The sequence below is a fragment of the Desmodus rotundus genome, chromosome 5, assembly GCF_022682495.2.
Source record: "Desmodus rotundus isolate HL8 chromosome 5, HLdesRot8A.1, whole genome shotgun sequence".
Lineage (NCBI taxonomy): Eukaryota > Metazoa > Chordata > Mammalia > Chiroptera > Phyllostomidae > Desmodus > Desmodus rotundus.
The window spans coordinates 99,527,915-99,554,648 of record NC_071391.1 but is presented as its reverse complement, the minus strand read 5'-3'; the positions used below and the strand labels follow the sequence as shown (position 1 = coordinate 99,554,648).

General features: G+C 48.4%; 2 protein-coding genes and 1 pseudogene across 2 annotated transcripts; 1 reads left to right on the top strand and 2 right to left on the bottom strand.

Annotated features, from left to right (window-relative positions):
* Positions 1 to 2,280: 2,280 nt before the first annotated feature.
* CIAO1 (cytosolic iron-sulfur assembly component 1) lies at positions 2,281 to 6,360 on the bottom strand. The gene is made up of 7 exons (XM_024571786.4): positions 6,072 to 6,360; positions 5,394 to 5,542; positions 5,151 to 5,262; positions 4,954 to 5,042; positions 4,521 to 4,722; positions 3,578 to 3,665; positions 2,281 to 2,722 (listed from the first exon to the last, which is right to left on the bottom strand). The coding sequence occupies exons 1-7, from the start codon at positions 6,208 to 6,210 to the stop codon at positions 2,482 to 2,484; spliced, it is 1,020 nt and encodes a 339-aa protein (XP_024427554.1). The 5' UTR covers positions 6,211 to 6,360; the 3' UTR covers positions 2,281 to 2,481.
* A 173-nt stretch (positions 6,361 to 6,533) lies between these two features.
* TMEM127 (transmembrane protein 127) lies at positions 6,534 to 24,803 on the top strand. The gene is made up of 4 exons (XM_024571783.4): positions 6,534 to 6,667; positions 7,054 to 7,371; positions 21,553 to 21,717; positions 22,447 to 24,803. The coding sequence occupies exons 2-4, from the start codon at positions 7,128 to 7,130 to the stop codon at positions 22,752 to 22,754; spliced, it is 717 nt and encodes a 238-aa protein (XP_024427551.1). The 5' UTR covers positions 6,534 to 6,667; positions 7,054 to 7,127; the 3' UTR covers positions 22,755 to 24,803.
* A 104-nt stretch (positions 24,804 to 24,907) lies between these two features.
* Positions 24,908 to 26,363, bottom strand: LOC123480887 (small ribosomal subunit protein uS5 pseudogene; annotated as a pseudogene).
* Between the last annotated feature and the right edge of the window lie 371 nt (positions 26,364 to 26,734).

Below are 26,734 nucleotides of genomic sequence, written 5' to 3'. Positions count from 1 at the left end.
AGCTCCTTGAAATCTGTAGTCTGCCCACCCTCCCCACGCACTCCAACAAGGAGGCAGCACAGGAGGGACTGAAGTACACCAGCTGGGCATGGCCCAAGTTTGGTACTCTGATACTGTGATCTTGATCTGTAAAATTTCCGTTTCAAATTCTCGCCTCCTGTTCTGTAGGAATAACTGCATAAAATTGAAAAGATGATTCTCAAGGGTAACTTCCTTGGGTCAGCTGTTTGCAAATGATTTGGTCTTAGGAACCCTTTACACTATAAAAATTAAGAGCCCCAAAGAGCTTATTATCCACTGATACCATATTAAAAATTAAAACTACATTAAAAGTAACTTATGTGGACTTTTTATAAAAAATTACTTATAGAGCAAATACAGGCAGAATGGCCTATGTTTTTACAAATCTTGTTCCTTAATAGAATACAGATTCTTGTAGTTGCTTCTACAATTGTATATGTTATTTAAGTTGAAGTAGTTGAAGTAAAGCTGACTTTACACATACAAATAGTTGGAAAGGAAGGAGTTTTTAATAGCTTTGGAAACTGGCTATTTGATGCCATAGTGAGACTCCACAAGTGATAGTTTCTCAAGTGCAATATTTAATCTGAAACCTTACCAATGAGCTTCCTGTACTGTTACATTAAGTCCATGGGTCTCTTACCCATGAATCATTCTGTAACATCACACATTGTTTGGGATTTGGGAAATGGTGATTAACTGAATCATGCACATCTTCCAAATGTCGGCACATTTCATCATACAAATCACATTTGTTAGTATCACCACCAATCTCAGAAGAATCTTAAGTACAGTGGTACCTTGGTACTTGTCATTAATTTGTTCCAGAACTCTTGAGTGCCGAACAACGAAGCATTTTCTCTTGGTGGGCAGTGTCGTGACTCATGAGTTCTAGCAAGCGCTGAGTGCTGAAACGTATTTTTCTGGTCAAAATGAGACCAGTACAGGGTTTGATGAGTCTGGAGCTAATGAATACTGAATGAGTGTTTTGGAAAGATGTGAAGCAAGCTCACGGTGTCTGTCCCAAGTTTTTCAGAATTCTGAATTTTGCTCGAATTTTGATCATTGGCAATGCTGTATCAGTTGCCCTTGGAGTAAAAGGCTCATTCGTTTCCCAGAAATCATCTGCCAAGTAGTCAGGTTTTGATCTTATAACTTGCTATAAGTAAAAATGGTACATAGCTCCGCTTGCAGTTTAGCTACACAACTGCTTTTCCTCAACATACACTTCACTGTGCTGCCTGCACGCTGCCATTGTCACAGAACGTGGCGGTGTTCCCAAGGGTCAAGATTTTATACAATTAATTTGTATTTGTTCTTGAAGGACATTTCTAAGTGAAGTTGGCAGTACTTCTGCTGTGAGCAAGGCAGAGACTACCACTACTAGCTGGTGCTGCTGCCCTGGCTCCTGCCAGTATGGCAACAGCTCACCTCTCAGACCCCTTAAGCCTCAGGCACTCCGGACCCCCTGGGGGTCTACAGAGCACACCAAAACACCACTCAGTATTGCCCCAGCTGTCTCTTCAGTCTGTGGTCTAAAAATCTAATGAAGTCTACAGCTTTGGGGAACAGTCCTCACGCCAAAACCCCTATCAGGTGACACAAGACAACTTGAGTGAGATGGCATAAGTGATCACCTATGGCAGTAATAATAAGGAGCTATATCAGAAACCTCCTTCCTGAGGGCCCTCACCATGAAAACGTAATACCACATGCGCACTGTGTTGTGTACTGCGGTCCCTTAGATGACCACAAGTTACTGTCTCTCTAATGTTTTGTTTGGGTCCTCCACCCAAGTACCAATTTTCAGCCCCATTGAGAATACATGGCCTGAGGCCAGTAACTACCTTTTAGGGCTCACACCCTTCCCCATTTATTTTTTTGGCATTCCCTGTGCCAGGGTTTCTGAGGGAAAGCAGGGGTGTCTTTAAACTGGTCTACACTAAAAAATATATCCTTCAATATTTATCAGATGTCTTAAATGCAAGGACTTACTCAGAAATCAGGAAGGCAGGACCTATTTCAGAAAAGGACTCATTATGGAAATGTTTTAAATTGTTAATGTCCTAATAATATAAACATGACTTGGGACTTACAGGGATTATTTCTATAAGGTTTACAATTTCAGAAAGGTCTGAGATACAACCCTCCTACATATAGACAAGGTGATTATAAGTAGTACACTCACCCTGGCCCCCCAACTTTGAACACTGTGAGCTAAAGGGAAGCAAAATCTGTGGCATAACTACCAGGCACTGCTGTTCTGTAGTTGTTCACAAAGGGCCCCGTGCTGAAGGAGGGAAACAGCACGTGGTTCTGTGGCCCTGCACATCTACCCAGGTCTCATTGGGAAAGAGCCAAGTTAAATGAAGGCCAGGCTGCTCCTTCAGGTCCTCTTGGGCTAGGAAAGTCTTATGACATTTCCCAGGGAACCACAATTCTGTCAAAAGTAGAGGTGGCTCAGAGGACTTCAGGCCGCTGATACTTCCAGAAGGCCACCTCCCCATCATCACTGCAAGAGGCCAGGAGTCCCCGCTGCTTGGGGTTCCAGGCCACACAATTGACATCCTGGGAATGGGCCTGAGGCAAGTGGGCTGTCAGGGAGAAGGTGGGCTGCTGCGGATCTGAGCCGGAGTCCTCCTCAAACACGCGGATGGCATCGTCCCCACAAGCTGTAGCCAGGGCCCCTGTCAGCGAACACCTGGGAAGGACACGTGCATCAGTGCACACGCTGGTGGCTGCTCCCTCCCCAACCTGGCAAGTTAGTATAAGACATTGATTCTAGAGTCCTTGGCTGGCATTCTTCCCAAACTTCAGGCTTCAGCTAACACCTCTTATTAAAGAACTTCTCTAATGTACAGCCATAGATATCACCTGCTAAGCATTCCAGTGCTGCCATCTAGGTTTACCCCCCCAAAACAATTAACCTAAAAAACTACCTAAGATTCTGATTTACACTTTTGTCACTTAACATAAGCAATTCCCTTTGTCATGAAGTTTGTGTTACCATTTTTTTAAAGTGATATATTGGGCCATTGAATTTTATCACATAAGTCTATTTCTATTATTCCCCAATATTTGCTAAGATAAAGCTTAGAGGCACATTAACTTTTTTCATTATTTAGGACTATTTCCTAGGGATAGATTTTTAGGGCCAGAACTGCCCAATTGGCTCTCCTATATGAATGGCATTGGCTTTTCTAGACTCCGTAGGGGTAGAGTCAGTTTTACCAAACCATAGAAATCCTGGCCATGAATCCACTCTCATTAATGAGTATTTCTGGATGGTACAGTGCTGTGTGATCTCCTGCAAAGGCCAGTGCTGCCCTCTCTGTCTGGGAGCTTAAGGCAGGTGCAAACCTGAGCCTGAGTCTCTTGTGGACTCCTGTGAGCCTGTGCCAGCCAGCTCTAAGCCACCATGGTGGACAGTCCGGCCTGTTCGGAAGAAATAAAGGTGCTACATTCTCAAAGGGGGCACAGAGGTCTGACTTTTCTAACATGTCTCCAAATTGCGGAGGGGTGGCGTGGAGATGGGGAAAGGAGATGGAGGTCTTACCAAGCGATGTCGTAAATGGTCCTGGAGTGGAAGCCTGACAAAGTGCAGATACACTTCCAGCTGGGATCAGAGCTGCTGCATGCCACCCCTGCACAAGAGATGAGTCCAAGACACATCTGTGTCCTGAGCACCTCATAAGACTAAATGCCCCACTGCAGAGGAGATCCTAATTTGCCCTCCCTCACTCTGACCCTCCATCATGAGTCCTTATCTTCGATCTCCTGTCCCCATCTTCACCCATCTGCCTTACATACTGTGGCCAGACTGGCATTTTTACAGAATTCTGAGAAGGAAACATCCTGTTCTTTAAAACAAACAAAAGAAAAACCCTTTTGCTGCAGACTATTTCTGACTTAGTAGCCTGCCTTTGAAGGCCACCCAACAGCCAGCCCAACCCACCTTCTCCCCAAATCTTTTATATATTCTGTGCTTCAACTAAAGGAATCACTACTTCTGGAGTAGACCTAGGCTTTCCCATCTTTAATGTCTTCGCTCATGCTGTTCTATTTTCACCCAGAGTTCTCTTCTTGTGTTAAAATCCTACACACCCTGCCCTGCCCAGGTAGCTCAGTTGGTTGGAGCTCCATCCCTGCACCAAAGGTTGTGGGTTCGGTCTCTGGTCAGGGAGCATCCAGGAGGTAACCGATATATGTTTTACTCACATTGATGTTTCTCTCTCTCTCTCTCTCTCTCTCCAAACAAAAACACATCCTCAGGTGAGGATTAAAAAAAAAAAATCCCAAAATCCTATACATCCTTTCAAGTTCCAATGAAACCAGCCTTTCTACATAGTCTTCCTTGATTCTTCTAGCATTCTCTGGCACCCTCCCATGGCGGCACATCTCCCCTTCTACCCCAGTTTGCTGTGTTTCATCTGTGTCTTAGCCCCTGAGCAGACTGTCAATTTTTTGGAGAAGTCTTAGCTCTGTACCTGTTCCCTCACCTTGCTCATTGCCAGGCAGATACTGGTGCCAGATGCGCACGGTACGGTCATCACTACAAGATGCTAGACGCTGGCCACTGGGGTCAAAGGCCAAGCTCCATACAGTGGATTCGTGGCCCTCAAGGGTAGCACAGCATACCCAGTCATCCTCTTCCTCCCGATAGAGTTTCACTGTGTCATCATAGCTTGCAGAAGCTAACAGCTGGGGACGCAAGAAAACAGCACTTATGGCCCAAGAATTGCCTGTGGTTCCAAAACCTCTCTCTGCTAGGACAGGATAGTCCCAGGGAGCCCTGTAACAGGGATTAACGTCTTTTGGCCACAGATAGTGTTCCCTGTGAAAACCAGGCTAAGGCTGAGGGGCAGAAGGGGGCTGGGGACAACCCTCCATACCAGAATTCCTTCCCAGCGAGATAATTTGCCAGACTTTTACCTCCTGGCTTGGGTGCCAGACCACATGCTTGACATCCTGTGTATGGGAGTTGAGGACACTGACACATTCGTATTCATCTTCTTCATCAACTGTGGGAAGAAAACAGACAGGAGCCCATGAGCTGACCTTATCAGGGTCACATTGTATGATTGTCTGTCTGCTGGCTCCCAATTGCACCTAGAGGGACCTGGACTTACCTTCCCAGACCCACACACTCTTATCTCGGCTGCAGGTAGCCAGGAGGTTCCCAGATGGGGCCCAGGCCACTGACTTGACTTCATTTTCATGGCCTTCCAGAGTAGTCACACACTGTGAAAAGGGGAGAGGGACAAAAATCAACAGAAACCCCCGACAGCCCACTGACCCAGGTTGGCTCAAGTTCCTTTATCAGCCCTGGAGAGCAAATGGCCAACACTCCTGGTCCCATCCAGCCTGGTTACCTCAAAGTCATCCTGACTCTTCTTCCAAATGCAAGTGGTAGCATCAAAGCTGGCAGAGGCCAAGTAATTGCCGCAGGGAGACCAAGCCACCTTCCGCACAGTGCGTTGGTGGCCTTCAGAAAGGACAGATTTGCAGATCCAGTTGTCACCTAAAAGCAGAGGCCAGGCCAGGCATTGGGGCTGGGTGCACCAGAAGACACTGAAACACTATCAATGCCATCTGACAATTGGGGCTAGTACTGGAACCAAGCTGGAGGCCAAACCCAATAGGCATATTTAACAACATGCTTTTAGGAAGAAGTAACTGATTCTACTTCCTCTGGAGGCATCATATGGGGAGTTACCCTCCTAATTTAAAATAGTCAATGGCTCCCAAATGCTCTCGAGATAAAATTTAAACTTCGCCATCGTCGCAAATTACTCTGCGGGTTACTTTCCACTGCTCTCCTCTCCTTGTTTTCCTGCCTCAGCAACGATCACAATTTCCTCCACAGTTCTGAGCTGTCTCCTGACGTTTCTGCTTCTGGTACTTGTCCGAAAAGTCTTTCTCGGAGTAGCTCGACTCCACGTCGAGGTGGCCTCTTCCCACTCTCCATGAGCGCACCCCTAGCCCGGCACCTGCACTGCACGCACGTAGAACTCCCGAAAGCGGGGTCGTGCGCCCAGGACTGGCCTTACCCTCGGTGCCCCAGATGCGGACTCTGCGGTCGCCCCCGCACGAGGCCAGCAGAGTTCCCGCGGGGTTCCAGGCCAAGAACCAGCAGCGCGAGTCTGGGTGCGCCGGCACACGGCCCAGCAGCACCAGCGATTCCTTCATGGCGACTCGACGCAGGACGAGAAGATGGGCTGAGCACAAACGGCGAGTGCCAATGCGCAGATTCTCGCGACCTCCCCTCCGCCGCCGGGGTGGCGGGTCGGCCACTTACACCGGAGGACCCGGGTCGACCTGGGAAGTGAAGTGCCCTCTAATGCCACCGCGTTTCCCCCTGGGAGTTGTAGTCCACCTCCGGCTCGGCGAGAAGCGTAGCGGGACGGCCTGGAACTACTAGTCCCGTGAGGCCCCAGGCAGGGAGGCGACGGTACGTTGGCCAATGGTGCTCGCGGAGACTGGGCGGGGAGCGCGAGGAGGCGGACGCAGAGGAAGAGGAAGCGGAAGTGGGTCGGCTCGGGTTGGTCTAGGTGTTTGGGTTTTAGGGCCTGGGATCGCTCGACCTCGGGCTGCGGAGGAGACTGTGACAAGCCGGAACGGCGCCATCCCAGAGGCCCGCTGACTGGTGAGGAACAGCGATCGGTGTGGGAAGGGCCTTCTCCGGGCAGAGGTAGCGTCCCAGAGCGCCGTTCCTGGATCCTGGGTCTCGGATCCCTGCGGCCCAGCCTAGTCCTCCTTTCCTTGGCATCCTCTGGCTGAGACTCCGAGTCCGGGTCTCTCTCCCACCGGTAACCCATATCTCCGCCCCGTTCTTCCCAGTTCCCAGGCGGTTCCCAGCCCTCTCCGGGTCGTCGTTCTGCACCTCCACTCCAGTGACCCAGTCACCGTCACCGCCCCCTGAATCTCTGCTACCCTCTTGTCTTCTCTCGGCCCCTGCTCCCAACCTGCCCAGCCTCCTGTGTCGGCCCTGGCAGCCCTGCGCCTTATTCACCTGCTTCCTCTCCGGAACAGGCAGACTCTGCGTTCTTCGCGGAGATCGGCGGCGAGGATCAGCGACGCCGGAGCGACGGCGGGCGGCCCCGGGCATGTACGCCCCCGGAGGCGCAGGGGTGCCGGGCGGGCGCCGGCGGAGGACCCCAGGAGGCAGCGCTCTGCCCAAGCAGCCGGAGCGTAGCCTGGCCTCGGCCTTGCCCGGCGCCTTGTCCATCACGGCGCTGTGCACTGCCCTCGCCGAGCCTGCCTGGCTGCACATTCACGGCGGCACCTGTTCCCGCCAGGAGCTGGGGGTCTCCGATGTGCTGGGCTACGTGCAGCCGGACCTGCTGAAAGGTGAGGCCACCACTCGCCGGCCCTCTTCCTCCTGGGCGACCCGGGCTCCTCGGTGGGGGGTAGAATGTAGTGCACACTGGTGCTTCGATAGCTAGGGCAAGATTTAGTTGAAGGAAACAGCCCCATTGTTGTCCGGTGTTCATGCCCGCCAGGTGGCTCTGTTGGGGTCCGGCTTCTCATTAATTAGATGTTATTCAGCCAAGCACCTACTCTTCATGCCATACTAATCTGGACTGCTGCTATTTTCGGATTCTGCCTGAGGAAGGGCGCTGTATACCGAGAGAAGATAAGGGTGCTGGCCATTATAATTAGGGGTCCCCTTTCAAGGAACCTCTGGGATGTAGGAAGATTTCTTTAGGGCAGTCAATTAATGGATAAAACGCAACTTTTCATAAAGCTAGGTTTTAAAATAATTTTCAAATTTTACAGTAGTTGCATTTTTATTATAGAAAAGGGGAGTCTGTGGCATTTTAGCTAACCTGGAGTCAGTTCCAGCCTCAGAAAAACAGTTGGAATTTGGCTCTCGAAACCATACATCTGTGCCCTACTGAGGCGAGGTTTCCTTGCTCTTCGTGTTTTCCAGCCTGGTGGGCAGAGAAAAGGGGAAAGGAACTAGGGACTGGTCAACTTACTGGACACAGGGGAGGCCACAGCTTGGGGGTGCGGGGCAGCAGCTGCAGTCCCAAGGAGCCCCATAGTTGCTCCTGCTCACCCCTTTCTTCAGCGGTGAAGGTACAGGCTGTGCGGTGTGAGCGCAGGACTGTACTGCCTGGCTTTTACCTGAAGAATGGTCAGTGGACCCATCACAGCCCTTAGTACCAGCACAGTTCACCACCCCTACTGTCTTCAAAAAAAAATTATTGGGGTGACTTGGCTAGTAGGATCATATAGGTCTCAAGTGCACATTTCTGTGATATATGATTTGTATATTGCACGTGTACCCACCACCCAACATCAAACTGTGTTTCCTCACCATGTATTAGGCTTCCTCCACCCCCCACCTCTGTTCCTCTGGTAACCACCATACTGCTGTCTGTGTCCAGGAGTTCAGTTTACTCTCCCACATAGGAGTGCAGTCATGTGGTTCTTAGATTTTTCTCACTGACTTATTTCACCCCCTGGGCCTTTGAACCATTCTTGAAGGTTTTTGTATTTTCTCCCTGTTCTCTCTGCCTGTGCTGTGTTTCAGGTGTTTGCTGCCCCATGTCTCAGAAACTTTTTTTTCTTTAATATATTTATTGATTATGTTATTACAGTTGTCCCATTTCCCCCCCTTCACTCAACTACACACTGTACACCCCCTCCCTCCCACATTCCCCCCCATAGTTCATGTCCATGGGTCATACATATAAGTTCTGTGGTTTCTACATTTCCTATACTATTCTTACCCTCCCCCTGTCTATTTTCTACCTACCATTTATGCTACTTATTCTCTGTACCTTTCCCCCCTCTCTCCCCCTCCCCTGTTGATAACCCTCCCTGTGATCTTCATTTCTCTGGTTCTGTTCCTGTTCTAGTTGTTTGCTTAGTTTGCTATTGTTTTTGTTTTAGGTGTGGTTGTTAATAACTGTTGAGTTTGCTGTCATTTTTACTGTTCCTATTTTTTATCTTCTTTTTCTTAGATGAATCCCTTCAACATTTCATATAATAAGGGCTTGGTGATGATGAACTCCTTTAACTTGACCTTATCTGAGAAGCACTTTATCTGCCCTTCCATTCTAAATGAAAGCTTTGCTGGATACAGTAATCTTGGATGTAGGTCCTTGCCTTTCATGACTTGGAATACTTCTTGCCAGCCCCTTCTTGCCAGTAAGGTCTCTTTGGAGAAATCAGCTGAGAGTCTTATGGGAACCCCTTTGTAGGTAACTGTGTCCTTTTCTCTTGCTGCTTCTAAGATGCTCTCCTTATCTTTAATCTTGGGTAATGCAATTATGATGTGCCTTGGTGTGTTCCTCCTTGGGTCCAGCTTCTTTGGGACTCTCTGAGCTTCCTGGACTTCCTGGAAGTCTATTTCCTTTGGCAGATCAGGGAAGTTCTCCTTCATTATTTGTTCAAATAAGTTTTCAATTTTTTGTTCTTCCTCTTCTCCTTCTGGCACCCCTATAATTCGGATGTTGGAACGTTTAAAGATGTCCTGGAGATTCCTAAGCCTCTCCTCATTTTTTTGAATTCTTGTTTCTTCACTCTTTTCTGGTTGGATGTTTCTTTTTTTCTTCTGGTCCACACCATTGATTTGAGTCCCAGTTTCCTTCCTGCTACTGCTGGTTCCCTGTACATTTTCCTTTGTTTCTCTTAGCATAGCCTTCATTTTTTCATCTAATTTGTGACCAAATTCAACCAATTCTGTGAGCTTCCTGATTATCAGTGTTTTGAACTGTGTATCTGATAGTTTGGCTATCTCTTCTTGCTTAGTTGTATTTTTTCTGGAGCTTTGATCTGTTCTTTCATTTGGGCCATTTTTTTTTTGTCTTGGAGTGCCTGTTATGTAAAGGGGTGCGCCAAAGCTGCTGCCTTGCTGCCAGCTGCAGCTTTGCCCACCCTGCTCTACAATCTGCCACCTCGCTGGGTCCACCAGCCACCACCTTGCCACGAGTCCTCTCCACTCGGCTGCTCATCTCTGCCCCTCCTACAGGTCTGGATGAATGTTTCTTCTTTATCTTCTTGGTTGTCGGACTTCCATACAGTTTGATTTTCTGTCAGTTCTGGTTGTTTTTTGTTTTTAAATTGTTGTTGTCCTTCTTTTGGTTGTGCAAGGAGGCACAGTGTGTCTACCTACACCTCCATCTTGGGCGGAAGTCCCTCGGAAACTTTTAACGTTCGATATCTTCATGTCGCCTCTTTAAGGATTCAGACACTGGGGTTTGGTGAAAAGGTCAAGTTCTCCTCTGTGACTTTGATCTTATACCACTTCTTCAGGTCTAGGCTGAAAAGCTGTATCCTTGTGGCCTAATGTTGTATTTTTCTGAGAGTTCTCTGACTTTTGCATCTCCATTGAGTTTTTGAGGGATTAGGATGATTTAGAGAACAGGCTGGGGGCTTCTGGTTTGTTTCCGGGCTGTTCCCTGATTCATTAAGACAGAAGTTATACACATGATGGAGGCTTTGTGACCTGCAGTTTTTTTCTCTGGCACGTAGGTGATGGCAGACAGGCCATCAAGCTGGAGTTGAGTCTGGATGGCTTTTCCCTTAGCACATTCCCCTTACTTGCCTTCTTTGAGGCACAGCTGCCACCATCACTTCATCTAGATTCCCTGGTATTTCAGTGTTTCAAGGGCTTGTTGCACCTACAAACCAGGAGAGAGTTCCTGATGTTTCTCCCATTCAGATCATTCCTAGGGAGGCTCATGAAATTCATCTGATGAGGGGAGAGGCAATGTGATCCCTGGTCCTTATTTCAGAAGTCCAGGAAGCTGCTTCTCAGAGAAGTGAAGTCACATAGGTCCAGGGCCACACACCTGGGGGTAACAATAGCTGCATCTGACTCATCTACTGACTCAATATGAAATGATGTTTTTTATCCTTGGTTTTACTTCAGCTGTCACAGGAATGATCTCAGGGTTATTCTACTTTGGTGTGTATCCTTCTCAAAACCATGTAACAAAATAAGTTCATGGTGTAGGTTCTTCTATGTTCACATATATTTTCTTGGAACATTTTTTTTTCCTACTTTTAAGTGCCCTGAGCAAGGACTGAACATGCAACCTTAGTGTACTGGGATGACGCTCCACCAACTGAGCTGCCCAGCCGGGGCCCACATACATATTTTTATGTATATACTAAGCATGTTTCCTTAACCTTTACATTTCCTCATCTGTTTAGAGATCTTAACCCATGGATAGTTTTGACCTATGGCCATCTTCTTGGGCATTGCAAGCTAGGAATACTTGGTGTCCATTCATAACAGTTGACAGTGGTACCTCATGAGCTATCACAGAAGGTGGCAAGGAATCAGGAGGTCTTGATTGCTTCTCTTTTTCTCTGTAGTGATTGGGTTTTGCGTACCCAGTGGGCTTTTAGACATGTTCTCCTGTGTGATGATGCTGATCCTTACTCAGGGCCTAACAGATGTCTTAGAATGACAGCCATGTCTGGTGCCTACAGACGCTTCCAGAGGGAGAACAGACCCTACCAGGTCTCTGCAGGTGACCGGAAGTTGGCCGGACCAGCAGGCTTCGGAGCAGTACTTTCCTGTTTCTCTGTCCCCTGCCTGAGTGCCAGGCATTGTGCTCAGTACACTTCATGCCCACTTTAGTTTCTCCTAAATGACACCTTCATTTAGTAGGTGCTGTCATGACCACCACTTCACAGTGGTCTTAGGCTCAGGGAGGTCAGGGGACTCACTTAAGGCCACACAGCTGATCTATGTGGTGTGGCCTCTACTCTTACCCACACACCTTAGTGATCTCCAGCATCTTTTCCTTTTATGAGAGCTGCGCAAGTCCTTCATCACCTCAGTGTTCGGCTCAAGTTGGTGATCTGGATGCAAAGCCACTCACCCTCCTGCAGAGCCCTGTAGCCTTTAGCAAATGCAGACTGGCTCAAGTAATTGTGTCCTGAATTCTCCCACTCGCCAGGGGTTCCTGCTTCTCACACTGCTCTTCAACCTGGGCTCAGGTGCAGAGATATACCCAGTCCTCCAGTGGCCCCAAGTCATGGGAGCCCAGATAATCGTTCCTTCTGCATATCAATCCCCCTCTGCCTCTTAAGTGTGGCCAGTGAAGGGCAGCACCGACAGCAGCCTCAGGAAGCACCTTTGGGGAATGAGGAAGCCTGGGATTTGAAGTCAGGTTAATCATGATTGACAACAGGCCACTGGAAGTTCCAAGGCCAGCCAGAGGGCCGGTATGCCTGAGGAGTGGCGACCGATGCAGCTAGTGCTCCCAAGTCTTATGGGGCCTGTTCTCTGAGGCAGCATTGCTAGGACCATTGATATCTGTGGTGATGGGCCAGCCAGGCACTAGGGGACCCTGTTGGAGTCGTATGTCAGAAGCTTGCATAGAAGCTAAAGTCGCAGTGGGGAGAGGCTATGCAAGTGGGAGGATGAGAACTGAGAAGTCCTGGGTGGTGGGGAAGTGCCTCTAACTCACAAGTACTCAAGTGAGAGGAAGAGAAGGGGGAGGGGACAGGAAAAGGAACCTGGCCAGAAGCCACTTTAATTTTCCTGCCTGTAGCCTGTTTGGGTTGGCAAGGGGTGAGAGCAAAGGGCAGGTAGACTGGAAGAGCCAGACCTTCAAAACAAATTCTGCCCCATGACTCACCATTGACCTTGGAAAAGTCAGTGACTTGGGATCTTATTACATGGCAGTTTCCTTTTTCCCTGGTGACTGGAGGGGACAGCCTAGCAGTAGTTAGGAAAATAAATAGCACAACTGGAGGGTAGGATGTGTGCTCTCTCTTATCACAATGTAGTGGACTGCACCACTGGTTTTAATTAATTAATTAATTATTTTTAACATATTTTATTGATTATGCTATTATACTTGCCCATTTCCCCCCCTTCACTCCACACTGCACACCCCCTCCCTCCCACATTCCCCCCGCCCTATAGTTCATGTCCATGGGTCATACATACAAATTCTTTGGCTTCTACATTTCCTACACTATTCTTACCCTCCCCTGTCTATTTTCTACCTACCATTTATGCTACTTATTCTCTGTACCTTCCCCCCTCTCTCCCCGTCCCCTGTTGATAACCCTCCCTGTGATCTTCATTTCTCTGGTTCTGTTCCTGTTCTAGTTGTTTGCTTAGTTTGCTATTGTTTTTGTTTTAGGTGTGGTTGTTAATAACTGTTGAGTTTGCTGTCATTTTTACTGTTCCTATTTTTTATCTTCTTTTTCTTAGATGAATCCCTTCAACATTTCATATAATAAGGGCTTGGTGATGATGAACTCCTTTAACTTGACCTTATCCGACAAGCACTTTATCCGCCCTTCCATTCTAAATGAAAGCTTTGCTGGATACAGTAATCTTGGATGTAGGTCCTTGCCTTTCATGCCTTGGAATGCTTCTTTCCAGCCCCTTCTTGCCTGTAAGGTCTCTTTTGAGAAATCAGCTGGCAGTCTTATGGGAACCCCTTTGTAGGTAACTGTGTCCTTTTCTCTTGCTGCTTCTGAGATGCTCTCCTTCTGTTTCATCTTGGAGAATGTAATTATGATGTGCCTTGGTGTGTTCCTCCTTGGGTCCAGCTTCTTTGGGACTCTCTGAGCTTCCTGGACTTCCTGGAAGTCTATTTCCTTTGGCAGATCAGGGAAGTTCTCCTTCATTATTTGTTCAAATAAGTTTTCAATTTTTTGTTCTTCCTCTTCTTCTGGTACCCCTATAATTCGGATGTTGGAACGTTTAAAGATGTCCTGGAGATTCCTAAGCCTCTCCTCATTTTTTTGAATTCTTGTTTCTTCACTCTTTTCTGGTTGGATGTTTCTTTTCTTCTTCTGGTCCACACCATTGATTTGAGTCCCAGTTTCCTTCCTGCTACTGCTGGTTCTCTGTACATTTTCCTTTGTTTCTCTTAGCATAGCCTTCATTTTTTCATCTAATTTGTGACCAAATTCAACCAATTCTGTGAGCTTCCTGATTATCAGTGTTTTGAACTGTGCATCTGATAGTTTGGCTATCTCTTCTTGCTTAGTTGTATTTTTTCTGGAGCTTTGATCTGTTCTTTCATTTGGGCCATTTTTTTTTGTCTTGGCACACCTGTTACATAAAGGGGTGGAGCCTTAGGTGTCCACCACGATGGGGTAACGCTTGTTGCTGCATTGTGATGCTGTATGTGGGAGAGGGGTCCGAGAGGGAGCAATGGCGCTTGCTCTACTCTCTGCTGGTTTTCAGTCACTCGCTCTGCTACCCACAATCAAATTGGGCCCTTCTGGTGCTGCAACCTGAGTGGCTGGGTTTGTGTACGTTTAGGCCCTTGTGGTCTCTCCAAGGAACTCTCCTGTGAGGATGGGAGTTTATTCTGCTGCTGCCTCAACCCCCACAGGGGTTTTCAATCAGTGGTTTGAGGCTTTATTTCCCTGTGGTGGAACTCTGGGTTGCGAGGTCTGTCACCTGATCCACCAGCTGCTGCCTTGCTGCCAGCTGCAGCTTTGTCCACCCTGCTCCACAATCTGCCACCTTGCTGGGTCCGCCAGCCACCACCTTGCCACGAGTCCTCTCCACTTAGCTGCCCGTCTCCACCCCTCCTACAGGTCTGGATGAATGTTTCTTCTTTATCTCCTTGGTTGTCGGACTTCCATACAGTTTGATTTTCTGTCAGTTCTGGTTGTTTTTTGTTTTTAAATTGTTGTTGTCCTTCTTTTGGTTGTGCAAGGAGGCACAGTGTGTCTACCTACGCCTCCATCTTGGCCGGAAGTCTAATTCATTAATTTTTAAAAGTATATTTTATTATGCTACTACAGTTGTCCCATTTTTTTTTCTCCCCTTTATCCCATTCCACCCTGTGTACCCACCTTTCCTCCAGCATCATCCCCGTAGTTCATGACCATGGGTTGTACATATAAATTCTTTGGTTTCTCCATTTCCTATACTGTTCTTAACCTCCTCCTGTCTATTTTGCACCTACCAATTTTGCTTCTTATTCCCTGTGCCTTTTCCTGCATTTCTCCCTCCTCCTCCCCACTGATAACCCTCCATGTGATCTCCATTTCTGTGATTCTGTTCCTGTTCTAGTTGTTTGCTTGGTTGGTTTTTGTTTTTTAGGTTCACTTGTAGATAGTTGTGAGTTTGTTTTCATTTTGCTGTTCATAGTTTTGTATCTTCAATTTCTTAGATAAGTCCCTTTAACATTTGATATAATAAGGGCTTGGTGATGATGAACTCTTTTAACTCGACCTTATCTAGTAAGCCCTTTACCTGCCCTTCCATTCTAAATGACAGCTTTGCTGCATAGTGTAATGTTGGATGTAGGTCCTTGGCTTTCATGGCTTTGAATATTTCTTACCTGCAAGGTTTCTTTTGGGAAATCAGCTGATAGTCTTACAGAAACTCCTTTATAGGTAACTCTCCTTTCTTCTTTCTGCTTTTAAGATTCTCTCCTTATCTTTATATGATTCTCTCCTTATCTTTAATCTTGTGTAACTTAATTATGATGTGCCTTGGTGTGTACTTCCTTGGGTCCAACTTATTTGGGAACCTCTGAGCTTTCTGGATTTGCATGTCTATTTCCTTTGCCAGATTAGGGAAATTTTCCTTCATTATTTTTTCAAATAAGTTTTCAATTTCTTGCTCTTCCTCTTCTCCTTGGGCACCCCTATGATTTGGATGTTGGAACATTTAAAGTTGCCACAGAAGTTCCTAAGCCTCTCTTCATTTTTTTGAATTCTTGTTTCTTCATTTTCTAGTTGAACGTTTATTTCTTCCTTTTGTTCCAAACCATTGATTTGAGTCCCGGTTCCCTTCCCTTCACTGTCGGTTCCCTGTATATTTTTCTTTATTTTGCTTTGTATAGCCTTTACTTCTTCCTTTATTTTGTGGCCATACTCAACCATTTCTGTGAGCATCCTGATTGCTAGTGTTTTGAAGTCTGCATCTGGTAAGTTGGCTATCTCCTGTGGCTTAGGTCTTTTTCTGGAGTTTTGATCTGTTCTTTCATTTGGGCCATATTTCTTGGTCTTCGTGTACCTGTTAAGTTGTAAGGGGCGGAGCCTTAAGTATTTGCCAGGGTGGGGCAACCCATTTCACTGCATTATGATGCTGTTTATGGGAGAGGGGCCATAGTAGAACAGTGCTGCTTTCTCACCTCTTGCCCTGCTTTCAGTCACTTCCCCTGCTACCCACAAGCAGATTGTGCGCTTTCAGGTGCTGATTCCTGGGTGGGTGGGCTTGTGTATGTTCTAGGACCCCATGGACCCTTCCAGCAGAGTCTTGTGAGACTGGCAGTTTCTCCTGCCTCTGCAACCTGACAAGTTTTTACAGCCAGAGGTTTTGAGGCTTTATGTTGCCCAGTGTAGGAACCCTGGGTTGCATGGTCTGTCTCGCTGCCCAGTTGTTCCTCCTGGCTTATCCACACCTAATGTGGGACTGCCCAGTCCGCCAGCTGCTGCCTCACCAGCCTGCTCCACCAGCCACTGCCTTGCCCAGCATCTTCTCTGCCCCAGCTGCCCATCTCCGCCCCTTCTACTGGTCTGGATGAATGTTTTTTTTTTACTCCTTGGTTGTCAGACTTCCATAGAGTTCAATTTTCTGGCAGTTCTGGTTGGTTTTTGTTCTTAAATTGTTTGTTAGCCTTCTTTTGGTTGTGCGAGGAAGCGAAGCTTTTCTGCCTACTCCTCCGTCTTGGCTGGAAGCCTCTACATGGTTTGAATTTAAAAGGAGGACCTTGCCCCACATGCCTTTTCTCCCCACAAGTGAAATAATACCTACACAACATTGAGGGATTCTGTCTTCTCAAGGGAGCAGATATTTGTGGTCCTCTCTGCCACACTGATGTCTGGCAGGGAAGAATGAGCTCAGTTCTAAGCATTCCCAGGATCCTCTGTCTGTCTTCTCTGTGCACTGAGCTCCTCTGTCTCATGAGAGACCGCCTGGGCTGTGGGGCAGGCTCCCAGGGTATCTATTAGTGTCACTCTAGGGAGGTTCACACTTGGCTTCCCCGCTAAGCCCAAGCAAGAGTCTATTCACAGTTTCGGAGTGGGGAAAGGCAGTCACATTGAGACAAAACGTGTTTGGCCCTGGCCAGCATGGCTGAGTTCACTGGAGTGCCATCGCAGTAACAGAAAGCTTGTGGGTTCAATTCCTAGTCGGGGCACATGCCCGGGTTGCGGGTTCAATCCCCGGTCCCTGTACGTATGGTTTCCTGTCTGGGAGACAACCAATCCATGCTTCGCTCTCACATTGATATCTCTCTCTTTCTTCTTTCTCCCTTTCTCTCTCTCTCAAAGAAAAATGAAAAAAATTGTCCTTGGGTGAGGATTTAAAAAAAACCTTGTTTGAATTTGGGTCAAAAGCCCTTTTTTTGTACACCATCGCCTTCTGATGGGGCACATCCTTACTGTGTCTTTAAGGGGTTCTTTCTGTGGCTCACACTGGCTGTAAACAGGAAGAACACACTAGGACTGACACTGCTGTGGCCAGTGAGGAGGGACCTGGGCAGTTAACACTGCTGAGCCTTCATATGACAGATGAGAGAGCAGAGACCAAGGGCAGTTAAGTGACATGCTCTAGGTAACAGATGGTCTGTGGTAGGTCTAGGATTTGGTGCCAAGTCCAGTGCTTTGTGGTTTCCCTACTGCTTCCCAGAGCCAGACTCTGATGGCTACAGAAGCTTAGACCACACCAACCAGTTTTTGCTCAGTAATTCCCAGTATGAGCACTTTTCATTCCTTAACGGCCCAAACCTGTTTTACCTGGAAGGGATTTTGTGCTTCCAGCTGTTTCCCTCTTGCACTGAGCAGCTGTTGGCTTTGCGGGTGCCTCTGGGAGCATTTATACTAACTTTTGACCAAATGCAGTGCTTTAGGGCTTGATGGATTATCCCTATCAGGGAAAGATAAAGCGCTAACTCTGGGACTTGGTGGTTCTGAGCATCACAATGCAAGGGTTTGGAGTCTAGCTTTAGTTCAGAGACTAGCTCTGTAATATGAGACCTGAAGGAAGTCATTTAATTTCCTCTAGCCTCTAATCCCTCATCTGAGCTGCGTAGAGTGATAACTGACCTGTGTGGCTCAGTTGGTTGGGTGTCATTCTGCAAGCCGAAAGGCCACAGCCTGGTCAGGGCACTTACCTGGGTTGTGGGTTGGGTCTCCAGTCAAGGCATGTACGAGAGGCAACCAGTCAATGTTTCTCTCTTTTTCTCCCTACCTTCCTGTCTCTCTAAAAAAGTAAATAAATAAAATCTTAAAGATAATGTTTGACCTGTCAGTGTGCACAGGCTATTATTCCTGGAGGAGACAGTAGAAACTGCCAACAACATTTGTCTCTTGGGAGGGGCAGTTCGACGTCTGGAAGAGAGGGATGTCCTCTCCGAAGCTTTTTGTCATGCGCTACTCTTCTTTGTTATTAAAATAAGTGTATTAGGAAACACAAGACACATGGGAGAGTATTCGAGGGGAGACCCCCCAAAACTGGAATTGTGTTCTGGAGAATGGGCCCCTTGTAGTACAGGCTTTCCCCAGTAAGTGAGTGTTCTAGGGACCCGTCTGTATCACTGTACCACCTGGTATTGTTGTGAGAGGCTGTGTTGGGCTTCAGTGAAATATTTTTGAAGACTGTTTCAGCGCATTTGCCCACTTCATGATGGGCGATTTAGGAGCACACCTGCCCACACCATGCTGACTATTCAGCAGTCTTTGACCAAAAACTGCATTATCCCCATGCCCCACCCTCCCTATTCACCCGATCTCACCCCATCTCACCCTGAGCGACTTTTTTTTTTTCTGTTTCCCCGCATGAAGAGTCCTCAAAGGGAAATGTTTTGCTGATTTGGAAGAGGTGAAACAAAAATAGCAGAAGCACTAAAAGGCATTAAAGTTGACAAGTTCAAAAACTGTATTGAGCAGTGGAAAAAAAGTCTCAATAGATGTATTGCATCAAATGTACTTCGGTACTTTGAAGGTGACTGAAGTATAAATAATGTGAGAATAAATACACACTTTTTTAATAAATAAATTCTGGGTTTTTTAGGGTCCTGCCCTCATATAGTAGGTGTACATTTTTTTTTAACTTTTTTAAAAAAGATAACATTTATTTTTAGAGAGAGGGAAGGGAGGGAGAAAGAAAGGGTAACACCGACTGGTTGTCTCTTGCATACCCCCAACTGGGGACTTGGCCCGCAACCCAGGCATGTGCCTTGACTGGGAATCAAACCTGTTACCTTTTAGTTCCTAGGCCGATGCTCAATCCACTGAGCCACACCAGCCAGGGCTAGATGTACATTTTTAAGGACAATAATAAAATGAACCTCTTGTACTTATTACGAAGTTTTAAGAAAGTAGCTTTGAAGCCACTCATTGTTACTTTTTTCAGTTAAGACTGGTGGTTAAGTTAAAACTTAGTGGATTTTTATAAGAACCACAATTAAAGCCCTACTCCAAGTGCCTAGCCACATTAAGTAATCTGAACACAGCCCACTGCCGAGCAGAGTGTGCTGTAAGCCCTTGCACCCTGCTGCTCACACTTTTGTCCTGCCCCGTCTCTGCCTCATGCCATGTGGACCAAGAAGAACTACCTCAGGGAGCTTCTAACAATATTCAGAGTGAAGCCAGGAGACAGTCCCTGTCTCCAGGAGCTTTTCCTTCACCGAAGCCTCCTGCAGGCCCAAGCATGATCTCTAAGCTAACTCAGTAGGGCTGAACGAAATGGAGGCTGGGCCTGGTTTTTGACAGAGCTATCACACCGGCAAGCCTTCTGGGAGTAAGCAAACACCAGACTGGATGATTGGGCCCAAAACAGGTGGTCAGCTGACCAGAATGACAGCTCTGAGGGCAGCCTAGTGGATGACCCAAAGCCATACCACGGGAGCATGAGACTGGTGTGGGCTCAGCCACCATCTGCCCAGCGAAGTCTGAGCCTGAGGCAGGCATGTGTGCTGTCACAAAGGCCCAGGGTCTCCTGGTATCTGCTCTGGGTCTGGGGTCTGGGGTCTGTCCAAGACCCCATGATGCCAATGTCTCTTGGTTTGAGTCTGCTTTGTTGGCTCCAGGTCTCCTACCTGGGTTCTTGGACTTTTCTTCTCAGTCCCTCTTCTAGGCCTAGGATTTGTGTTTCTTGGATTGTAAGGCTTGGGCCACCTGTGTGGGAATTACCTTGGCTGCTTGTTAAAATCCAGATTCCCAGGCCTTGCTCTAGACGGAGAGCTCAGAATTCCTGAGGCCTGGGAATGTGCTTTTAGCCAGCACCCTGGTGACTGTGATAGGCACTGGAGCGTGATGATCACCATCTCCCAGCCTCTCAGCCTGTGGTCAGGACTCAGGAAAGGAGCCGATAAGCTCAGTCCTGCCAGCCCATTTCAGATTTGCCTACATCACTTGATGACCCATGACCTAAAGGAAAGAAGAGCTCGCCGGTGGCTGGAATAGAGGAGGGAGAGGAGGTTAAGGCACATTTCCTACTTTTTATTGAAGCTTAAAATGGCTTCTTTTTAGATCAGCCTTTGTCCTGTCTGTGTGTTTCTGGGAGCTATGGCAGTTTGCGTAGATATCAAAGGGGTCCGACAGTGTTGTCTAGACAAAATTTAAAAGAAATAAGAGTGGTATTATGGTCCTAGAAGGGGATCGGGTTGCTCTACATTTCTGGCGTACAGTTGTCGTCCTGGCTCGCCCTTCACCATGACCCCAGGGACTCTGAATGCCGGGCCTCCTTTTTCAGCATCTTCTTCCTTGTTTACTCCCTCTTTTGGTTGAGTGTGCTGTGCACCTCTCAATGGCTTTGCCCTCATTTTAAAAAGTATTTGGTGCTGTCAGTTTCTGAGCCTTTCAAAGGCTTTTGTGGTATAAATATAGTCATGTTTTAGCTTTCCCACTTTGAGCTGACACTTCAGCTTACCCAAGTCTTCCAAGTCAGTTCTAAGTCCCTTTACTTTCCAGTTTCCTGAATTGTGTTTGCCCCTCTCCCCTTCCTATGGGTTTATGCCTTTAAAATTTTTTGTTTTGTTTTATTTTAGGTAGGGTTCAGGGAGTGAACAAAAATAAATGTTAAGGTCCAGCCTACCATCTTTCCTAACTTATTTAGTACTTTCTTGTAAGGGTACATTCTTCTAAATGACTAAACAAAAGCGGGGGGTGGGGAAGACTAATCAAAAGGGGATGAATGAGTGGCTGGATAGAGAACTGACATTGATCAACCTCTGGCCTTGTCTCTCTAGCCATCTCAACTCTGTAGTTAGTGGGCTCTTCCTGCAGCTGGGAGCGTGCTTTAGCAGAATGGGCTGACGTGTCGGACTGCCAGGGACTTTAAAAATGGTTAGAAGACTGTGGCAAGTACAACGAAGTGGAAGTCTGCACTTAGACCGGCTTTGTTGGACGGGAAGAAAGTGAGTGCACAGCAGCAGTGACCAGGGTTCCTATCTGCTAATTCAGGTGCTGTTCTACCTCCTCTGTGGGCAGCTGGGAGCAGGAGTGATGACTGCTCTCTCCAGGACTCCCCTGGCTCTCCAAGACTGTGACTGAGGGGGACAAACTCCCAGGCTGGGACTTCTGCTCCAGGGTGCTGCTTGGGGTTCTGAAAATTTGGTTCTCCCCCTTCAGATTTTTGCATGAATCTCCAGACAGTACTGCTCCTGCGGGTCATTGCTGCCTTCTGCTTCCTGGGCATCCTGTGTAGTCTCTCTGCGTTCCTTCTGGATGTCTTTGGGCCCAGGCATCCAGCCTTGAAAATCACCCGTCGCTATGCCTTTGCCCACATCCTCACAGGTAAGCCCAGGCCTGCTCCCAGTGGGGGAGGAACTGCCACGGGCGGGGACGCCTGTCTGGAATTGCAGGTGGGGATGGCGGGTTCTCTGAGAAGACACTGGTCCAGATGCTCATTTCAACTCTAGCCTTTCTTAGACCACTAGGACGTGATGGCAGCTTGCTTTCATCATTTGCCTGTATACCTGGCCCAGCTGTTGGGAGGGGATAGTGTTAGAATTCCTGAAGAAATCTCACAGCTCTCCATAGGCTTGAAGCTCAGCTGGGCTCCCGGGACCTGGAATGAGCAAGGAGGGGAGCAGAGTGTCTCACTGTGTCTCCCCTGGAGAGCATGGTCTCATCGGATTCTTTCCTCCCCGTTTTCTTTCCCACAGACTAGCCTCTGCCATGACTAGGCTGGGTGTTGATTTGATTGGTGATGGTGCCAACTCAGCTCCCAAACTGCACGACCTTGTCTGTTCCTTTCAAGCACTCAGTGATTTCTAGCAGCCTTCATCTTCCAATTCCAGATTCTTAAGACTGAGCGACTCTGGCTGGCCCAGATGGGGTCAGGCATCTGTCCCCAGCCTCAGCCTAAGAACCCCATGACCATGAGAGCTCCCCCTTGCAGGATCCCGGGACTCGCAGGTTCTCTGACATTGGGGTTTGGGTAGAGAGGCTGCAGTTGGTTCCTCAAGCATCCCAGTTGCAGGGTGCCTGCTAACCTTTCTGTGCTGTCCCTCTGTCCCCCAGTCCTGCAGTGTGCTACCGTCATTGGCTTTTCCTACTGGGCTTCTGAACTCATCCTGGCCCTGCAGCAGCAACATAAGAAGTATCATGGTTCCCAAGTGTATGTCACCTTTGCTGTTAGTTTCTACCTGGTGGCAGGAGCAGGCGGAGCTTCAATCCTGGCCACGGCAGCCAACCTCTTGCGCCATTACCCCACAGAGGAGGAGGAGCAGGCCCTGGAGCTGCTCTCTGAGATGGAGGAGACCGAGCCCTACCCCTCGGAATATGAGGTCATCAACCAATTCCAGCCGCCCCCAGCCTACACGCCCTAATGCCAGCCCGGGCTTTCTTCCTCCTGCTCCTACTCCACGGCTCCTCCCACACCCAGAGGAACGCCTTCCCCCAACAGGCATCGCTGGTAGGATCCTGACCATCTTCACCAAACCTTCCCCAGGAGAGACTCTTCCTTTTGGGTTGTTCACATATCCCTGCTCTTGAAACCTGGGGTCCACAGATTTTATGTCATGCACTTTCCCCCTCTTGCCACCTTCCTGTCCCTGAGATTACTAGTCATTACCAACTAGGGATTGTTATAACAGTTTTCACCCTTCATGGACCGTATCTTTCAGACCAGAACTTTCCTTGGGAAGCTGCTGACAGTGTCAGCAGGGCCCAAAGGAAAGGGGACTGTGCCCCGCGGGCTTCCTTCATGATGGTCGGCGTTTGTCCCACAGTTGCACCTGTGGGCTGACCCGGCCCCCATTCCTTCCCAGAGTGCTCAGTGCCAGGCCTCCCGCTCTGCGGACTTCTCTGCACTTTAGTCTTTGGACTTCCCATCCCCTGGTTCTGGTTTGACGGGGAGAAGGAATTGCTTTTGGGAAGCAGAACTAGTCTCCCCACCCCACCTTGGCTTGGGCAGCTGGAGCCCAGCCAAGGAGAGAGCACCGGGTGTGGGCCTGAGGCCTCCTGGTGCCCAGAAAGGATCAGAGTGAAGGGGTCTGAGTCTCCCCAGCCCCTTCACCTTTTAAAATTGAGTGGTTTTAAACAGAAAAAACAAAACCAAACAATAGCAACAATAATCTGTTTTTAAACTAGTGAAAACACTTCTGTCATTTTTCTGATATTTATCCCATTCTTTGGGCTCTGCAGTGTTTTGGGCCAAAGCTCCTTCCAGCCCATGGTAGTTCCTCCCTGAACCTCTCCCAGCAGAATGCAGCCCTCTTCCCTTGCTCCCTCCCTCCTAGTGGCCTTCCCTTGGAACCCAGAGCCCCATCAGCAGAGGGGCTGAGGACTATGGCCTGGCCAGCTGGCCAGCGTGGTGCTCCTCAGGACTGTGGCACTGAGATGTAACCTGGCCTCTGTGCAGGAACAGGCCACAGCGGGGCAGGAAACCCACCACTCTCCACACAGGAACCACAGCCAGCGGGCCCCATTATGTGAGGTCAGACTGGCAACCTGGTTGTGTCCTTCAGGCATAGTGCCTCCCCTAAACTGTGACTTGGGGCAACAGCTTGCTACATGCCCCCTCCCCTTCTTGAATGTACTCTGGCCTTGCAGTGTGCTACTTACTGGCTCTTTCTTGCCCAGCCATCAGTCTGCTTTCCTGTTTGCCACACATGGCCGTGGGTCTGGCTGAATTTTCTGCACTGAGATTGGATAAAAGTCAGAGAAGCTCGAGAGACCTTCAGTGTGCATCCAGATGGCCAAGCTTTGGAATCAGTGTCTGGTGCTGAGCTGAGGAGCAGATGGATCCCAGTCTCCTGATACAGGCGACAGAGCAAGACTAGAGAAGGGACGCTGCTGTTGAACTGTGGCTTGGAAGGGTCTGTCATGTGTCTCATCGCGGATTGCCGGGGAGTGTCTGGACAGAGGCCTGTGTAGGCAGTGGAGGCCAAGTCCGCACATGAGTGAGTGGCTGCCTGGAGTTCACTGTGATGCCAAAGTGTGTCCCATCGTGACTGTCGCACTTCCAGACTCTTCTGTTAGGCAAGAAAGACTTCGGCGTGATACCTTTGCACAGAGCCAAGGACATTTTCTTGTCTCTCCGTCAAGTCCTCGTTTGTCTTTGGCAGATATCGGGGGTGTGGCCTGCTCTCACTGACCCTGGGTGTCTGAAAGGCAGATCAGGAGACCAGGCACCAGACGCGCATGCCAAAGGGACCAGTCGTCTCATGAGGCCCCAGACATGACTCTGTGGACTGTTCCATGTGATTCAAAACCCACTTTTTATTAGCCTTACACTCCTCTGACCTTTCTCTTTCCCCTACTGTCCTGACACTGTCATAAATTCCCTGGTTGTGTTTTTTTCTTTTTAGGAAAAAAATAAAAATAAAAAAGCAAAAACAAAACAAATGAACAGAAACCACAAGTAAGAATATAAATGCAGTGACTCCCTGTCGTTTTTCTGTGACAGTTTCCCTGAGTTGGTTTGTTCCCTTCCTCTTAGAGAAGCAGGAGAAACTGATGAAGTGTGTAATTAGAAAAGTCAGAGGGAGTGCAGGTGCCTCCGTGCAAGGCACTGCCACCTGGAGGTGCCTCTAACCTGACACTATGCACAGCGAGGCCCCCATGGGAAGCCCAAGTGGTTGGCTGCAGACCCTCCTGTCGGAGTCCCTGGTGAGCTGCAGAAGAGAACTCTTGTTTTGTGTGGAGAGAAATAGACCCCAGGGCTAGGACTTGCCAAAAAACTGTACTTTTGAAATCATAGTGGTTACTTCCCTACTGGGAGAGGCATGTGAGTGGCAACGATCCAGAATGTAACTTGTAGGAGAGCCTTCAGTGTCAGTGCCTTGCATCGCTACCCACACTTCATTCACCTGTTCCTTCATCCATTTCTACATTCAGTGGACATGCCAGGCCCCAAAATGTGCAGCACAGTAAAAGATCTTAGGACCCCCTTTGAGGAACAGCCTTTTTTTTTTTTTTTTAAACTCCTGGGAAGAGTACCCATCTTGGGAGCTAGGAATGTGTTTTCTCTCCTTTTTTATTGACAGGTTTAATTCACTTTATTTTCCTTGTATAAAATTATGTAGTGGTCACATTTGGAGCCTGGGTCTTGCAGGATGGTCAGGAATTCCTGATAGGGTTGCTTGGTGAACAGTTTTTTCAGAGGTCAGGGGTGAGATAGCTGAGGGTCTTAGAGACGGCATCAAAGGTGGCCTTGGTGAAGTTGCCCAGGGTGGCAGCGCAGCCCCTGGCTGAGGTGTAGCAGGTCAGTACCAGCCATCAGCAGCAGCTTCTTGGGCACAGGGATTAAGACGATGCCAGTGCTCTAGGGTAAGGGATGAGGTGCCCCAGCACGGAGCCACAGTGCCCAGTCACCTTACAAGGGACGGTGTGGGGCTTGCTCCTCTTGTTCCCTCAGTAGCCTCACTGCACAGGGACAATAGAGAGCTTGGCCAGGATCGTGGCCCCACAGATGGCAGTGGCTACTTCCTTTGAGCACTTAACACCCAGAGCAATGTGTCCATTGTCCCCAATGGCGACAAATGCCTGGAACCAGGTCCACTGTCCTGCACATGTCTGCTTTTGCACTGGCGTAATCTTCAGAAGCTCGTCCTTGAGGGGTGCTCCCAAGAAAAAGTCAGTGATCTCAGTCAGATACCTTGATGGGCAGAGAAAAGAGAGAGATCTCCTCTAGGGGGTTGATTTTCATGTCCTTGATCAGGTGGTGCAACTTGGTGACAGGGATCCATTCCTTGTCCTCAGCCTTGCCTCCATGAGCTCCGTTGCCCCGACCCCAACCCTGGCCACAACCTAGGCCCTGGATGCCGCTGCCAAATCCTCCACGGAAGCCACAGCAGCCTCCCATCCCAGGGCTCCCAGGGCCTCTGGGCCCTCCCACAGCATCAGCATCACCTGCCATTTGGTGTTTCGTGGGAAAACTCATTTCTTTCCAGACGTTTACAAAAGGTGCCTTGTGTTTTGTACAAAGCACGTAAGGCACCATGAGAGAAACATAACCCTCAGGGTCCCATCTCCAAGGGCTCTATATTCTCAGTTTTGGAGATGGACTTGTCTACAGAAGGGCAGTGTGAAGTGAGTGGTGTAGCGGACAGCTGGGAGAGGGGCTCTGCCCTGAGTGAGTACCAAAGGTTTCATGGCGGCAGCTGGAGCCCAGCTCAAAGTGAGAGTTTGGAGGTGGGTGGGGGTAATTCCTCCGGAGGGGCTAGCAGGATCAAAACACAGCTGGTGGCCAGGATGTGGTGAGAGCAGAGGTTAGCAAGGGGCAGGCCTGTTGAAGGCACTAAAAGTGGGCAACCTTGGAAGTTTTCTGAGAAGAGAAAGGAAGGACCAAGTTTTTCTAATGACC